The 17,181-nt window shown below is 42.7% G+C and overlaps 2 protein-coding genes across 2 annotated transcripts; one reads left to right on the top strand and one right to left on the bottom strand.

Annotated features, from left to right (window-relative positions):
* The first annotated feature begins 639 nt into the window (after positions 1 to 639).
* Positions 640 to 3,564, top strand: fbxo5 (F-box protein 5). The gene is made up of 6 exons (XM_029127783.3): positions 640 to 800; positions 1,310 to 1,921; positions 2,015 to 2,185; positions 2,337 to 2,427; positions 2,574 to 2,804; positions 2,986 to 3,564. Exons 2-6 carry the CDS (start codon positions 1,347 to 1,349, stop codon positions 3,244 to 3,246), a joined length of 1,329 nt encoding a protein of 442 aa, XP_028983616.1. The 5' UTR covers positions 640 to 800; positions 1,310 to 1,346; the 3' UTR covers positions 3,247 to 3,564.
* A 5,435-nt stretch (positions 3,565 to 8,999) lies between these two features.
* On the bottom strand, positions 9,000 to 12,389 carry vip (vasoactive intestinal peptide). The gene is made up of 6 exons (XM_029127824.3): positions 12,243 to 12,389; positions 11,650 to 11,754; positions 11,355 to 11,459; positions 10,818 to 10,943; positions 10,327 to 10,438; positions 9,000 to 9,985 (listed from the first exon to the last, which is right to left on the bottom strand). Coding segments are annotated over exons 1-6 (459 nt in total). The 5' UTR covers positions 12,245 to 12,389; the 3' UTR covers positions 9,000 to 9,976.
* Positions 12,390 to 17,181: the final 4,792 nt, after the last annotated feature.

Genomic DNA, 17,181 nt, shown 5'->3' on the forward strand with positions numbered 1-17,181 from the left:
CGCTGTTACACAACACATGATGCCACTTGGATTGCTATACCTTATACCACGGTCCTCGAGGGGCCAGTGTCCCTGCTGGTTTTCCAGTTCTCTCTGTTGATCACCTTGAACATGTGTGTCACTTGGCAAATCAATTGGAAAAGACTGAAAGAGTGGCCCGAGTTTGACACCACTGCCTTATATATTCAAGTGCACCACAACAATTGTTTTTAAAGACGGAGGAAGCTTAGAAAATATATCAACTTTAGTGCTCTTAAATATATATTATATTTGTTAATGTTAATGAAAATAAAAACAGTAATAAGTGTGAAAATTGTATTTTATACATTTAACAGAGACATTTTGATCTGGGATTACATTCTTCCAGCTGCACAACCTCCATTTTGCAGTAGTAGCAGTATTAGTAGTAGTAGCAGTAGTTGTAGTAGTATATAAGTATTGAGTTTTCTTTACAGAAAAATACCATCACAGTGTTGTGTATCTTGTGACATAACTTTACATTTTTGGCTGAGACCGTGGGAGGGGAAAACCAGCAGCAGGACAAAGACCGAACCGTGACGTCATTACGTCAACGTGCTGAAATCTCGCTTCCCATTGGGTGGTGGTTTAAAGAGACAAGAACCGCTTTGTCGCGATTGGGTTGCGCCTTTTGCGCACGGAATTCAAATAAAAAGGACAAGCCGCGGACTTTCAGTTACAGAGCATGAAGCGTTGGTGAAGCTGGAGCGTGAAGTTCGCCCAGTGGAATAAGGTGACGCAAGACTCGGCTCAGGATAGAAATATCAGCGGACACTTGGAAGGTACGGTAGGACGCTTATTTTAATACGATCCCAGAGTTTGGACGTTGACGCCAACGTTAGCTAGTTTCGGCGCTAGCTCGGCCAGCGTCGTGCTAAAGCCGTGGATGCGCAGCGTTTTTGTACTTTATCCCACTGACTGCGTGAGTCACCTGGCTGCAAGCAGGGAATTATATTTTCTTGTTGGTTGCAAATGTGCCGCTGTACGCGCGGAAATGCGGCTCCGTCCTGCAAAATGGCTTATCTGCCCACACGTCACCGCCGCCTTTCCGCCAAATTTGCCCCGCGCCAAAACTAGCTATTTCTTTCGCAAAACCTTTGCCCGGCGCCTTTACGCGTACAATCAGACCATAAAGTAAGAATCGATTGGTAGTATACTTGTATGTTATTTATGTATATACGCCAGGCAACGCAGTCTTTACCCTGGAAGTTCACGTAAAGTAGCAGTCTTGTTGTTTCGGTCACTGTTTGTAGATGTTTGTAGTAACTCCGTGATTTTTCTGTTTCCTCAGCTTTTTGCAGTGTTCGCTTTACTGCATAAAAAGCATCATGAAATGTCCTCACTACGAAACCAACAGGGGCCGCAGCACGGAGAAAGCCCCTGCTGCAGACGCCATGGTGTTCCGACCCAAGGCTTCCACCGCCCCCGTCAAACGTGTGCATCTCCCCGCGGACGTGACCGTGTTGTTTACCGACGACGACAGCATTAAAGCAGTCCACGACAAGGAAAATGATACAAGCAGGGATCACGACAGGACGCTGGAGAAAGGGCTGGAGGACAGCGGGTACCTGTCTCTACAAAACAGCCAGCTTGATGAGCATCATGGGGACGAGGAGGACGAGCACACGCAGGCGAAGCCCACGTCGGCCCTGCTGGTTTCTGTTACACAACCGGGGAAGACGACGAGTAATTCTCCCTCCAAATGCCGCGGAAGGAAGAACCCCAGTCACCCAGCGCCGCTGGTGACGGCTTCTACCCCCGTGGACCGTCCCAGGAGGAGAGCAGCTACGTGCTGTTTGTCATCCACTCCCGCGGACAAACACACGGACCCCAACCTGCCAATACTGAACTTTCAGCAGGATGTGTGTGAAGAACTTGTGAAGAGCTATAGGAAAAATAAGAGGTATGTCTGTACTACTATAGTTTCTCTTGTTTTCTTCACATTCTCCATGTCTCTGCTTAGTAAATAATTTCATTACTCCTGCTTCTTTGACAGATATGACTGGAGCGTTGTTGGAAAGGTAGCAGAAAGCCACCTTTTGGATCGTGTGATTGGAAGACAAATGGGGCTGGAGTTTGTCGATATGTTCACCTCGTTGCTGTCCAGGAACATGAGGAGCATACTGGCAGACATCCTGGCCCTGCTCGGAGACATGGATCTCATTAGGTAAACTTAAACCTGTTTAGAATACGAGAGAGTATATGCTAAGAGAGGGGGAGGGTGGCTTTGCACATGTAATTGTTTCAAGGGTGTTAAAAGTAGTCAGTCGTAGTTAACTGGTTTCATTTTACTGTATGCATTGTTTCTCACCTCACAGGTGTAAAAAAGTCAGCAGGACGTGGAGGAGGGTCATCTGTGACGATCCCACAGCTCTGAGAAGATGTCAAAGACAAGAAGAAGCCCTCAGGGTAAGATAACACATGCAAATTGTGAGACGAGCACAAAGAATTGTGCAACAGAGATCTCGCATACTAAAGTATCAAATGTGTTGTTTGAGTATCTTTATTTATTCTCTAATTTTCTAATTTTTTTTTTTTTTTTTAATCTTTTTCAGGAGTCAACAAGCTCTCGGAGAGCGAAGCTTTGTGGTCTGACACGGGAGGTGGCTGTGTCCAGGGTGGTGCTGTCCTGCATGCAGACTCTGGCCTCTTCAAATACTCAGTCGGCCTCTTCATCGTCTTCTACCTCTTCCACCCCCAGCTGTAAGCTCAACAGACGGAGCGCTTCCTCTCAGAAGGGCAACACTCCCACCTCCCAATGCACACGTTTTAAAGAGTTTATGCAGGTGAGTGTTTGTCATAGATAATACTTTCTAAAGTTTATTATTATTGCAACCTTGATAATAAAACACCTCACACTGGAACCTGTGACATGATCTTGCATATGATGGTCAGAAGTTGTTTACTTGCATGTTCTACTGTTTGCCCCTGAGCTCTAACAGATATGCATGTTTTTGTCGCCTCCAGGCTGCCAGCGGTCTGAAGCAGCATGAATCCCTGCGTCACTGTAAACGTTGTGGCTCTCCAGCGACACATTCGGCTGAGGCACAGAGGGCCACGTGCACGCGTTCCAGCTGTCTCTATGACTTTTGCACACGTTGCCAGGAGACGTTCCACGGCTCGACCCCCTGCCGAACCGTGCAGCCACGAACCCATTTTGTCAACTCCAGGACGACCCCCATTACACCAGGGAGCACTCGCAGCAAGAGGAATGTCAGGCGCCTGTGACCAAAGTTTTCATTGCTGGCTCTTTTTTAACTTGGGGATCTGCGTTTTCCTGCACAGACATTTTCTTAAATAGCTCAAACAGAGAGGAAGGTTTTATCATTATCACTCTTCATTCACACAGGTTTACTCCATGTAGAACTCTAGCTTTACCAAAATGATTGAGGCTCTTGTTTAAATAATATTGGGACAACCAAAAAATATAGAAAATTTTATGTTTTTTTTATGAAATAATTGTAAATACATTGTACTTTTAAATAGTTTTGTATTTTTAATAAATGTTCATTGTGTCTTCATGTAAATAGACTTGATAAAACATAACTTGCTTTTGTGTCATTTGTCTCAAGGCAAATTCGGTTTGGTAACAAATGATTACTGACACTGGTTAAGCGGTGATTATGCATAATTATTTATGGGACTGGGCAAAAATATATAAAATATAGCTAATTAGAAAATATAGATAATTAGAACATTATGCATACAAGGTTTTAGGAGCATCCTGGCACCTTTTTCATGACAAGATAATCACCCTCTGAAGAAATTCAGGCGTTAGGTGTCTGCTGTATTTCTGATGCTTGTCATTTCTTGTCTTTCTCACCAGGGGGCAGTGTTGCTTCCTCATTAACCTTAAACTACTAATGGTGCTTGGTCTTGTCCTGCTCTGACTCTTGTTTTTTTTTACTTTTTACTAAGGTTATTTCTAAATATAATGAAAGACATCAAATCATTTTCACTGTGATAAACCATTTATTTTAATATCGATGGAGCTGTGTAAATGTGTAAATTTAATTTTTAAGTGTAAATTTAGTTAGACATCGGTTGCACAGAAGTCGTGTAAAAAACTAAAGACTGAATTTCTCTGGTAACTAATAACCAGACTTATTGATCCAGATGCTTTGCTACACTTTATTTAAGCGTGACAAATCTAATGTGAGGTATGGTTTGTTATTTTATGTTTTTTTAAACCTTCATTGTTTTCCTTATTATGAATCCTCCTGGAGAAATACCCTTTCAAACAAAGCCTCATAGGCCTTTGGATAAAAATACTCTCCGTCTATTTTCCCTCAAAACAAATGTTTCCCTGATTCAGTCAACACTTGTTTAGGAGAGTTATGAAGCTAAAATAGCATCACTGACATTAGATGTTACCCCTGACATTTACAGGATGACCCAATTTGGCTCTCGCCTCTCCCTCTCATTACAGTTGTGTGCGTGTGTGTGTGTGTTTTGTCATGATGACGCATGTGCACATCCATCAGCTTTCATTCATGTGTCAGCTCGCACGTAGAACTTAGGTGATCAGTGGGACGTCCTGTGACGTGAAGAAACCTTCAAGCTCAAAGTGAAGTATGGAGCTCGAATCCATTTCTACAGTCCCTAATAAAGTGGCCCGTAGATGTGAACACATGATGTCCTCTCAGATTTGTGAGCCTGAGCGTTTCTTTCCTATGTTCTAAGTTGTAGGTTTATTTCCAGGACTGTATCCACTGTTACAACATGATTTCTCATTCCATAATTTAATTTTCTCCCACTAAGACTAAAATCGCATTAAACTGTAAAATTGCAGCCTCTTCTTTTTTAGAGTGAACGTAAATTTACCTCATTTTTTTTTGCTAAAACACAATGTGTCACAAGTTAAAATAACGTAATTTATTATTATTATGCTGTTGACCTTAAAATGTAAGTAAAAACTATTTCTCAGCGTATTTACGGGACATGGGATCTAATTAGCCCCTTTCTGTCTCCAGTCCTAGCACTATTTAACCTTTTTCCGTTTCCTGACAAACAGCCATAGTTGTAATGTCTCTGCAGCATCTGGACACGTTAATGAAAACATCCAGAGAAATGCAGCTGTTAGTCTGTTTGTCTGACTAACTATTTGATTTAAACAAATAATACATAGTATTTTCATAGATGCCGGCAGCTCTTATTAGATCTAATTATTGTTTGATATATATATTTTTAATCAGAGAATAAACCAAAAAGTTCAATGTTATCATTAAATGTGTGGTATTAGGTTCCTTTTTAGGTATTAGGTTCCTCCCAAAGACAACGGATGGATGGATTCATTATGAGTGAAATTACTCTGGCTCTATCTGCAGACAACGAGCACAGGAATAAGAGAGCAGAATGAACAGATGTGTTGCTTGAAGATGGAAGTGCTAACAAGCGGAGCGGCAGGGCATCTAAGATGGAAGGAAATGCCCCGATAATGGGAGTGGAGGGAAACGTCAGACCTGCTGATGTCACTGTGGTGGCAGCTGCTGATTAATCCGCGCTGTGGCCTTTCTCTCCCCCAGCGACTCGGGATTATTCATCAGCAGATTCATTGATCGGCTGCTGCCGCAATCAGAGCCGCTGCTAGTTGTAAAAGTCATTAGAGGCAGCCGCCACATCTGTATGTGTGTGTGTTGAAGAGCGGGTCTCTACCAGGCGGCGCCGCTGCACTATCATCATGCATACAGTATGTGAGGGAACACGCGGCTTCCAAACTCTGATCCGTCTCAACACGGGTCCTGTCAGTATTTGTTGCTTTTCATCCTTTTAAAGTTCACGACTTCCTCTGATGTTTTGCATTGACTGCACTTTCCAGCCTGAGGCCATAACGAAGGGGAACATCCGGACCACGCAAGCTGTGTTTATCGTTTGTGTCTTTCAGGTTAATTGTGTTGATGTGCAGTGACTTCCACATGACAACTGGTTGTTCGTCACCAAGGTTGAACTGTAAAAACCCTGAAATTAAGCTGTCACTTCATCTCCTCCAGGGAGACGACGAGGAGGTGATTTAATTCCTCCCAACGAAGCTGAGGATGGATGAAAAGTGGGACTCGTGCTGGTGACGCTGGTGGTTCATCTGATGCCAGGCCTCATGTTTGTGCCTTTATGGAAAAGTCAGTGGTTTTTCATTTTCTTCATTTACGTTTTCTATTCATTTTATGAAACATCAAATCTGAATAAGACCAGACACAAAACTGGTTAAGTCTATAAAGCACTTAATGGTTTGTCTCGTCTGCATGTTGACCTGCTCTCTGACTGGAGTCCACAGCCCTCAGGTCTCAGGTCTGATACCTATCGAGGATACGATGCAGCTGATCAGAAGGGGCGTTTATTGTCTTCAGTCCTGCTCTCTGGAAGACCACACACACACACACACACACACACACACACACACACACACACACACACACACACACACACACACACACACACACACACACACACACACACACACACACACACAGAGCTTTGTGTTAAAAGGCTGCAGCCCTCTCTCCGTCTATTTTTGCTCAGTTTGGTCCATTAAGATCAGCAGTGATGAGACCTAATGAGTGAAGCCTCTGCACAAAGCAGGCAGTAATCACAAATGTCCAGGTGAGTGGGCACACACACACACACACACACACACACACACACACACACACACACACACACACACACACACACACACTGACGAGAGTTTTCTATCATTAAAACAAATCCATTCTACTCTGGGACCAATTAAACCCGCAAACATGAAAAGACACATTGTTTTGCTAAGAAACGTGAGCATAAAACATAAACACGTGTTATCAAAGTGCAGGTCAGTGGATGCTTAAAAGCAAACACACGTCAGCAAAATCGGTGTATTTATGTTAACACACAGAGTGTAGATATTCCTGTTTAAGCCAGTTCACAAAAGCTGTTTGACACATAACATATATATAAAATTGGTTACTGAGATTAAATCTGTTGCTCAGTTTGTTCACCTTGGTTTATTTGTGTTGTGTCTCATTAATGAACAATTTAAGGAAACTAGGTTTGTCTTCCCCTCCTGTTCTGCAGCTATTGCTCACTCAGCAGACGCCCTGAAGTCTTCCATCCACACAATCTGACACTTGGGCTTCTAATTACATGATCGTCTGACCTGGGTCCAGCCCTGCAGAACATTGCCTATGACATTTATGAGTCAAATATCCGCTGACTTTTTGACACTTGTCAACAAGCTGAGTCACAACTCTGAGAGCGAGGAATTATGTTAATTTAACACAGGAATTAAGTCATGTTAAGGAAAGCTGAGACTCATCAAATCTGATTAATTGAATGGAAATGTCTGGAAATTCCTTTGTGACTTTGTTTCAGAAATGACCAAGGATTATGCAGGTAAACATGTACTGTACATGGGCTGAATCTCTAGTGTCACTGACAACGAAATACATTACTCAGATTATAACCGAAATGGAGCAAATCTATAAAAGCTGAGTAAAACACAGCTGAATGTCATTAATCTGCACTAATAAGAGCAGGAACTCGAGTCCATTTGCACCCGAACGTTGGTCCTCAGCTGTAAATGGTAAACATGGCTGCCACACTGGGAGCCATTACAGGGCAGAGATGTGGCAACTTCCAGCTGGATGACTGAGATGTCTGCTAATGGTGTGAAGCATGACACCATGACTGAGAGCATGGCTACAGTCAAACCTTCACACAACATCACACAGCTGACTTGCGGTCCATTAGCAATCTCCCATGTGACCTACTTCAACTGGACGTGTGAAGGCTCACTGGATGGAAATTAAAGGTGTTATATTACATTGATTTTGAGAGCTACACTGTGATTATATCGATACATGTCACATATTGTAATATCTGTTAAAGGAGGTACTACAGAAAAAGCTTTGCAGCAACCAGTGTTGCTGGCGTAAGCAAAGTTTTTTTGCCACTGACAAGAATACATACTGGGAAAAGCAATGGAAATATAACATATAATATGAATACATATTCTAATCATCATGAAATCTACTGGCAATAAAAAAGATGCATCACTCAGATTATTTTTCCATTTCTCCTGAATTGACCACTTCATCGTTTCATCTTCTGCAGAAGCAGTGAGCAGTGCGCTCATTGTTTTTCAATGGTTCTGCTGCTGTAGTTTCAGGAAGTCATAAATAAAGGGCTTTAGCTCCTAACGTAAAGATAAAGACCATAAGAAGTTATTTAAAAAAATAACACAAACCTTGCATAAAATAAGGCAACGTCCAACTGCTGTCGCTGTCCATGGTGCTGAACCTCCTGAACACAGTAACATGGTTTATCTTCTACTTGTTATTCAATAATTCACACTGTGACTGTTTTAATATAACTCAAAACATTAATTTCTGAGATTTTAAACTTCCTGTGCAGATGTTCTACACCTCCTTCAGGTTACTTGTAGAACACGTCAAACCTGCTTTTCCCAGCATTTGGAAGATGGTGAAGCGTTAATCAGCTTCAGGGTCAAGAGGTAATGAAGGAAGCATTTCAAGGTAAAACAATCACATCTAGTGGTACAGTGTTGTCCTGTCAGTGTCACTGAGCTTCATTTTAATCAGCTGACACCCATTGGGGAGATGAGAAGGTCGCTTGCCCGTTTGTATTTATGTAACTCGCCTCGTCACGTCCTTATTTTCCTTAAAAAGCGTGATGATGTTTATAAATATCACAGCTAGAATTGGATGCTTGTATGATTAGACCTGTGTTTGGGGGTCTGTTGATCTATTGAAGAGTTTGCATTGTCTCCCGTTTAAGCACACAGTTAGGCTGATTGTCTTTGTAGTACGGTACAGTATGTGTGATACACACTGTGACTGTCTCTTAACATCAGCCTTAATCTTTAGGATGTTTTGAGTAGGGAAGCTTTCAGAAGCACAAACACCAACCATCCTCGGTGTAACTTCAGCAAAAGGTGAAACAGATGTTGGAAAACTTCAAACATCAAACAATCAGCCAGACAAAACAACTCAGCTTTGAAAAATAAACAGACATCTTTTATTTGGTGAGTGGTGTACATCACTATATGCACTAAAGGCAGGTCTATGCACAGTTATAACGTCTTTGCTCTAAATACGGAATAATTTAAAGTGAATATATGCATCTGTGTCCGTTTGTTCCTCTTCCTTCGTCTCTTCTTTCTAAACCACATGGATTTATGAAACAACTAACATCATGGTTGCACAACTGAAAATGAATAGGACAAGTGTTAATCTGAAATGCTGTGTTTTATGTGAGAGAAGAGTACATGTATTTAAGATCAGATGTTTTGTGCTAATTCTATGCACATATTGTTCTGTTAAAATGGAAAGACGTCTCATTTAAGGCTAAAGAGATCGTAGATCTACTAATAAATGAAATGCTCTATTGATTTTCTAATGGTCCAATGTTCCACTAACCATTAATAATGTTCACTCACGCCTAGTGGCAGTTACTTCATAAAATACAGCAGCACTCGTGCCGCTGTGATCGGATGCAGGATCTAATTTAACAAAATGTTGGTCACAATTTCTTCATTTGAATGAAAATCAATGGAAAGGCCAAACTATGAAATTAGGTTTATTGACATTCAGTGAGTCAAATGGTCGATGGGAAAGAATTAAGTTATATTTAATACGAAGTGTTTCCATTGAAAATACATAGTAAATAGAACATTGATTTAGAAAGAAAAACGTGGTTGTAATGGTTATACTCTCTGCTGTCTTCAAATGCTGACTGACCAAACTGCTAACTAGGGACAGAAGTGATTAATATGTTGCATATATATATTATATATACAGTGTAAACATGTACTGTGTGGATGGATAAATAGATAACCACAGTGGAGAACACATCATCGTTGGTTTAGTTGATGTTCAAATGTCCTTTGGATTAATACTGGTTTGCTCTTGTAACAGGCGGATTCATGACGATGACTTGAGGTATTCACTCGAGCACTGGCCTCTCCTCAAAGTGGCTGTAAAATAAAAACACACGGGAATGTGGACAGAGAGGACGAGAGGTTATTGATCCACACAGTAAAATACTCCATCAGTCCAATAAAGGCACTCGTTCAGGATTACGATGGCTACAAATGCCAATTGTGCTTCATCTACTTTGTGTTAAAACAGGAAAATCATGTAGAAGTGTGGCGGTCGTGCTTATTCAGTGTCAGTTTAGCTGTTAGCATCTATTTATCCTCTTTGGTCTTAGGAAGCAATTACATAATCAATGCATGGATACAACCCTGCCATTAATTAAGGTTAAAGCAGTAAAGCAGTAAAGGTTACAGGTATCAGTGTACGTGTGTGAACCCACCAGCTGAAAGTTGTTTAGGAGGTGGTCTAGGTTGATGTCGTCGTAACTCTCCTGAAAGGTGTTGGCTTCATCCCTGGACTCTTCAGGGTCACTGGCTCCAGGATCTTCCAGGCTGTTTGAGTAAATGTGTGGAGGAAAGAGGAGAAGGAAGACAAAACCTGTGAATATTGTTATTCCATATACGTGTTTGTCTGTACAATGTTAAGGTACGATGTCAGGAATAATTATGGAAAATACAGAAGAGCGTGTGATGAATGATAAAATCCTACAGGTTTCAACAAACAGGACATTTATGTTTTCAACACGGTTGATGAAAAATAAAAATCTTCAATCGTTCAAACTGTAAATGATCTTTTATTCTACAAATGAACACGAGGTCCAAACTGAAGCCTCACAGTTTCCCTTTGAAGCCAGCTGCTGAGGTCTCTCTCCATTTAAACTGTCCACAGCAGCGCTCAAACAACACGTGGCAGCATCGGACCAGTTCCCACCTTCTCTTTCCTGTTAGGACCGAGTTCAGATACTTCTTGACAGCCATCTGTTTGCGGAAGCGGCTGTAGTTGTCTGTGAAGATGGCGTCTGAGTGGCGCTTCACTGGCTCCTCCATCAGCTCATCACTGCACACAGTTAAAGTGATAAACGGCTCAGATGGTCACTGAGCTGATGTCCGAGCGCGTCACTCAAATTGACTGTGGCAAATTGTCAGTCCTCGATCAAAATTAACAAATTTATCTAAGAATGAAATGTAATTTTGATATAGGAGTTTAATTAAAATTTGTCTCACACTTGTAATCAGCACACCCTTGGATGCAATAAGTTGTGAAGTGAAATGAAGAAACATTTTCTTTAATTTGTCAAGAATGTGTTAATTTACAAAAGATGTCTTCTTCAGGATCATTGAAAGAGTAACGTTTTGCAGTCTGCTCTACAGAAGTATGACTCCACCAACACAGACGTTGAACATCTCCACCCCCATCACAGCCAGCACTCATTCAGCCTCATCACCTCCGGACGGGACGCTCGCCTACCTGACCCGCTTCCCGATCAGAGACTCCAGGTACCTCCGCGCCGACAGCTGCCCCAGTAGTTTGCTGTAGCCGCTGGTGAACAGCCCGTCCGCATGTCTGGTCGGTCTGAACGGCACCACCGGACAGCAGCGTTAACGACACACGCCAGAACGAAGCATCCAATCAACCATTATTTCTCAAGTAAACGGTTATTTGTGAATCTGAGCTGGAGTCTGGAGACATCAGCTCTAATAAACCCTCACGTCTACACATGAGCGCTGTTGTTTTGCTGGAGGGAAACGCAGAGAGCTCTCACCTCATGGACGCGTAAGGCAGACTCAGAGTCCGGGAGTACAACACACTGCACAGGGCTATTAGGAGCAGCAGGTGGGGACCGTTCCGCTGTAACATCGCGTTACACCTGAGGATCGAAAGGATCCAAAAGTGAAAACCTTTTTCACATAAATTTATTTCTAAAGATAAAAAAAACAGACATCATTTTCAGATTCCTTAACGTTTTACTCTTTACTTTGTTCCAAGTTTGTCACGCGTATTCACATTTTATCAGTATAAACGCAAACGAGGAAGAAAACACTTGGAATCCGATGCGTATTTTCGCGGAGCGAGGACAGAAGAGGAGGTTAAACCTTTATTAGGTCTGAGAGAAGCCGCGGACCGCGGCTTCTCTCAGACTTACGTGAACACAACCCTGCGATTCCTATCAAACTACTGGTTTTATTATCATTTGCGAATCTTTAGACGCAACTAATTATTAAATCTGTAGTGGAGACATTTCCAAAACCTAAAGCGCGCAAAGATGAAAGAACACATGTTTAAAATGACCAAAAGCAAAGACCCTGGATCCGTTTGACACTGTAAAACAATTGTAATATGGAAATAAAAACTTACATGTGCTGTATATAAAGTAGTGAGATTTCTGATCTCCGCTGCGCTCTCCAAGGTCCTGATGTTCAGTTGCTGCTGTACGTCCACTCGGTTGTTCCGATGTCTCCTGATCCGCTCCTCGTTGTGACTTTCTGCTCGACTTGAGCTCTGCTCCGGTTTTATACACCTGGATATTTCTCATGTACAGGAGGGGACATGAGATTCGATCAGGGGCCTGGGACGTCAGTAGGTCGCTGCTTCCGTCATTGGGTTTGGTCACGGTCGGAACCAAATGGGCCTACGGTGAAATTAGTGGGGAGTTTTTTCTGTTTTGTTTGAATTAATCGCAGGAATAAGTAACGTATGCGCCACAGTTAATGCTGTTGACTCATCTGATTATTTTATACCCCTTCCCCTCTAATTACAGTGCGGGTCAAGAAAGAGAAGAGAAACCGGGGATGGAAAATAGAGAGAATCTGCATAAAACAAGTACAATCAGTCAAAAAACTAATGATTTTATCCACTAAGGTTGTATAGACTGTTTTTACTGTGATTTGTCTTGAATTAAACCTTAAAGTTATTCCTGGCTGTGCTGCTTTTTAACATTACTGTATATTTCTCATTGTCCAATTTCCAGTCTAAATCCAAATCTGCTGGTTAATACTTGATCTGTTAAATCTGTCAGGCTGTTGCAACTTTAAACTGGTGATCTGTTTTTATTTGACACGTTTCATACACAAATTCATGAAACACTTCAGCTTAAGCGTCTCTTTATATTATATAACTAACATCTGCTCTTCTTTCTATCTGCAGTTTTAAGAAGGAGAACAATGGTTGACATCAGCTGGTGACTCCAGTTTAAACAGTTTGAATGGCCACGAAAACACATTTTGGTGCAAATAAGTACATGACTAAAATATTGTGTTTTCTAAGCATAAATTTAAGCTCAGAGCATTTCTTTTTATTCCTTGTGCATTGTCTTGTCGTGACACAAACCCTTAATTCCGCAACAATGTTATCAAAATCCTCCTTCAGCCTTTTGTACGCATTTTGTGCACAGCAGTGAGAGCTGAGCACCAGAATCCGTCCATGTGCTGAATAAAAGCCCAACACCGCAGATTAACATTTTAAATCATCACTAATATTTTAAGAGGTGTTTGAAATATACTAATGCCGTTTCTATTTCAGGTTGTGCTGGACATTTAAAAAGAAGCCCATTCAGGACTGAAGTGTTTCTGAATCCACCCACGCGCTCCCTGATGGGTTTGATTTGCTCTGCTGGAACGGCACAGCGGATCAGTCGTGACGTCGGCCGGCACCTCATCCGTCCATCCGTCTGTCTAAATGAGTGCAAACCATTTAGCCGTATCACTGGAGAGCAGAGAGGTGATTGGCTCAGACGTGGCTTCCAGAGTGGCGGAGCGAAGAGGAACCGGTGGGCAAACGAAGGAGCAGCCGGCGAACGCCCCACCTGCTCACTCCCAAACACGTCGGGCCTTTTAATAAGAACAAGACGGAACCCATCAATGGACAACAGGTACTAACATACAGCATCACCGCTTGGGCTGTGGAAGTAAAAGGACCAGACAAGACAAATATGAATGTGAACATTTAGAATCTGCACTTAAAGTGGAGTTAATGCGCTGCAATTCTTTTAACATTTGAGTGTTTCCCTCCCTCCGTGTTTTTATATTTTACACACTCAACACCTCAATTACTCAAAGGAAGATAAATGATCACAAACAGGCCAAAAGCTTTTAATCTGTTAAGTGAGATAAAACACCCTGGCTTCAGTCTTTACTGGAACCATAATGTGATATATGTAAATGTAAACAGGACATGAGCAAACCTTTTCTGGAAGCTACTGTACAAGTCATGTGTGGTTGTGCACCTGATGATGAGCACAAACCGTATCTCCCACTGCATCATTTCCTTCATGATCCGCTCCTCTCTCTGTTCAACTTGAGCTCTGCTCTGTTTTTTTACACCTGGATATTTCTCATGTACAGGAGGGGACATGAGATTCGATCAGGGGCCTGGGACGTCAGTAGGTCGCTGCTTCCGTCATTGGGTTTGGTCACGGTCGGAACCAAATGGGCCTACGGTGATATTAGTGGGGAGCCTTTTCCGTTTAGTTTGAATTAATTGCAGGAATAAGTAACGTATGCGCCACAGTTAATGCTGTTGACTCATCTGATCATTTTATACCAGTTCACTTCTAATTACAATGCGGGTCAATAAAAACAAATACAATCACTCAAAAAACTGATGATCTTATCCACTAAGGTTGTATGGACTGTTTTTATTGTGATTTGTCTTAAATTAAACCTTGAAGTTATTCCTGGCTGTGCTGCTTTTAACGTTACTGTACATTTTTCATTGTCCAATTTTCAGTCTAAATCCAAATCTGCTGGTTAATACTTGATCTGTAAAATCTGTCAGGCTGTCCCTGTCTCCTTGTTTTTATATTTCACACACTCAACACCTCAATTACTCAAAAGAAGATAAACGATCACAAACAGGCTAAAAGCTTTTAATCTGCTAAGTGAAATAAAGCACCGTGGCTTCAGTCTTTACTGGAACCATAGAGATAATGTGATATATGTAAATGTAAACACGACATGAGCAAACCTTTTCTGGAAGCTACAAGTCATATGTGGCTGTGCACCTGATGATGAGCACAAACCGTATCTCCCACTGCATCATGCCCTTCAGGTCTTGGAGGCCCCGACTCCCCGTCCTCCTCCCGCCTCACAACCACGATGGCACCATCTGAACGTAATGCGATCAGTCCAGAGAGAAAGTGGATTAGGCAGAAGTCCATGGGAGAAGGAGCTGGTCTAATTGACAGCAGTGATTGGAGACAGATCCCTGCAGGAAGAGGAAGCTGATGGAGGAAACATCAGCATTATTACGTTGATGTTGATGGAATGTGCGGAAGAAAGCGTTCCTATAGATGAGTAACAGGTCACTCCACCTCTGTCCACGGGGTGACACGACGCCCCCGAGGACCTGAGCTTCTGCTGCAGTCACCACCAACCCCCTCTAAAAGGACAAAGAAGCTAACCTACCTGTTACTGCATGTTGATCTGTGTGCAATGCTTTCCTGAAGTTCAGCGTATGTACATGCTTCAACGTGTGCGCTCTAGAGTCGATACCATAACCGCCAGGACACATCCAGCGTCGCGACTCGCCCACCAGCCTCTGTTATGAGGGGAATCCCCGGCCTGCTGAGTGCCTTCTCTGCAGAACATTATCCAATTAGCAAAGCACGGAGTGATAACTCCGATGGCAGATTACGGCTGGAAGCCCGATGGGCCGCGCCGGGGCCTGCTTTCTGTCACAGTGTGAATGAAACAGGCGATGAAATGGACTCAGATACTAATATGGATGACGACAGAGAGCGTGTGGGGCCAAGAAAACAAATATAAAACATATAAATGAGTGAGAAAACTGCCCTAGTTTGGCCCTTTTTTTTTTTGTCGGTTTGAGAGTTCAATCAAATGGTGACAATCATGTGCATGCATGATAAAAGTAAATCTGAAATACAAGGAGCTAAAGATTGAAAGATAAATGCGGTGATTAATATTGCATGAGTACGTCAGGTTCATGGCACTAACTGTGTTTGTGCAGATGATGCCCGTGCTCAGACAAACACCAGGCCTCTACACTCATCTGAAATGTCGTCATAGGTGCTGGTGTCAAACAGATTTCTGTGTCCCGTGTGGCAGGAATCTTCTCCTCCCGGCTCAGTGTGGACACAGTTGGCTTTGGTGATGGATTGCCATCTGCAAATAGAGGAGATTAGCCTGATAAATTACAGCCAAACTCCCCAGATGGTTAAACCCGGTTTGGTGCAGCAGCAGGAAGGCTGCATCCAGAGCGGACGATGGAGGTCAGAGACCTCAGTGACGGATGGAATTTGGGAAACGATCGGCGTTCGGCTCATAATGCAAATGACATTTTCATGGCACGAGTGTGTGCAAAACGTAAAAAGAAAATGACTGTAAAGCTTGTCCCCAATGAGAAAGTTCAAGTTTATCGTGCTGTTACAGTGAACAAAGCTGTCAGTCATGTGGACGCACTGCTGAGTCTCACACATCAGTCACAGACAGGCTCAAAGGCCTGTGAACGCTTTACAACCTTAGAATCTGACAAAGCCAAGTCTGCTCCTGGAAGAAGAACTTGGACGTTTCAAGCAGGGAGCAATTACTCTGTAAAAACCACAAAGGCCGTGTGAAGTTTCGATCGACGCCACGGCGCCGTGATCAAAACCTCTGGCTGAAGTCTGTGAACAAGTCACACAAAGACCAGAGGAAAAGAAGGCAGGAAAGGTTGACGCAGGAATAAAGCTTCTAATAATAAATACCATTTTGCATTAGTTCAAGTTCAAGAACTGTGTTTACCTCCAGCATTTCTGAAAGTGTGACCTGAAAGTAACGGTGATGTAAACATCTCAGATCTGTCGCCAAAGGTCCATATTCTCTCTAGTCCATCAGCTGTAGCTACAGTGTGTTTGTTTCACACTACACACAAACAGAAACTGGCCTTTTCTACAAGCACTTTCTCTCTGACTCTCTCTCACTCACTCCACAGTCATCAGAGCACAGGTTCCCTGGAGGTTTCTTTAATGGAGGCCTTGTACAGATCAATTAGACCACCAGAGCTCTTCATCGCATCCTAAATTAACTAAATACATAAATACATTTGGCCCGTTCCGTCCCACGGCAGACATTACGTACAGCAATGCCAATCTCACGACCTTAATTGGTGCAACACGCGCTCGTGCGCAAACACACGCACGCTCACATTTCCATCGTTACCTTTGATTAAGCAGCAAAACACTGGTGATGATGTAATGAGGTCCGTCCACTCATCCGTCCGTCCGTCCGTCCGTCCGTCCGTCTGACTGTTTGGTGAAATCATCTTCAGTCGTACAGACACCTCTCCCACTGAGGACGTC

Source organism: Betta splendens, chromosome 15 (genome assembly GCF_900634795.4).
Source record: "Betta splendens chromosome 15, fBetSpl5.4, whole genome shotgun sequence".
Taxonomy (NCBI): domain Eukaryota; kingdom Metazoa; phylum Chordata; class Actinopteri; order Anabantiformes; family Osphronemidae; genus Betta; species Betta splendens.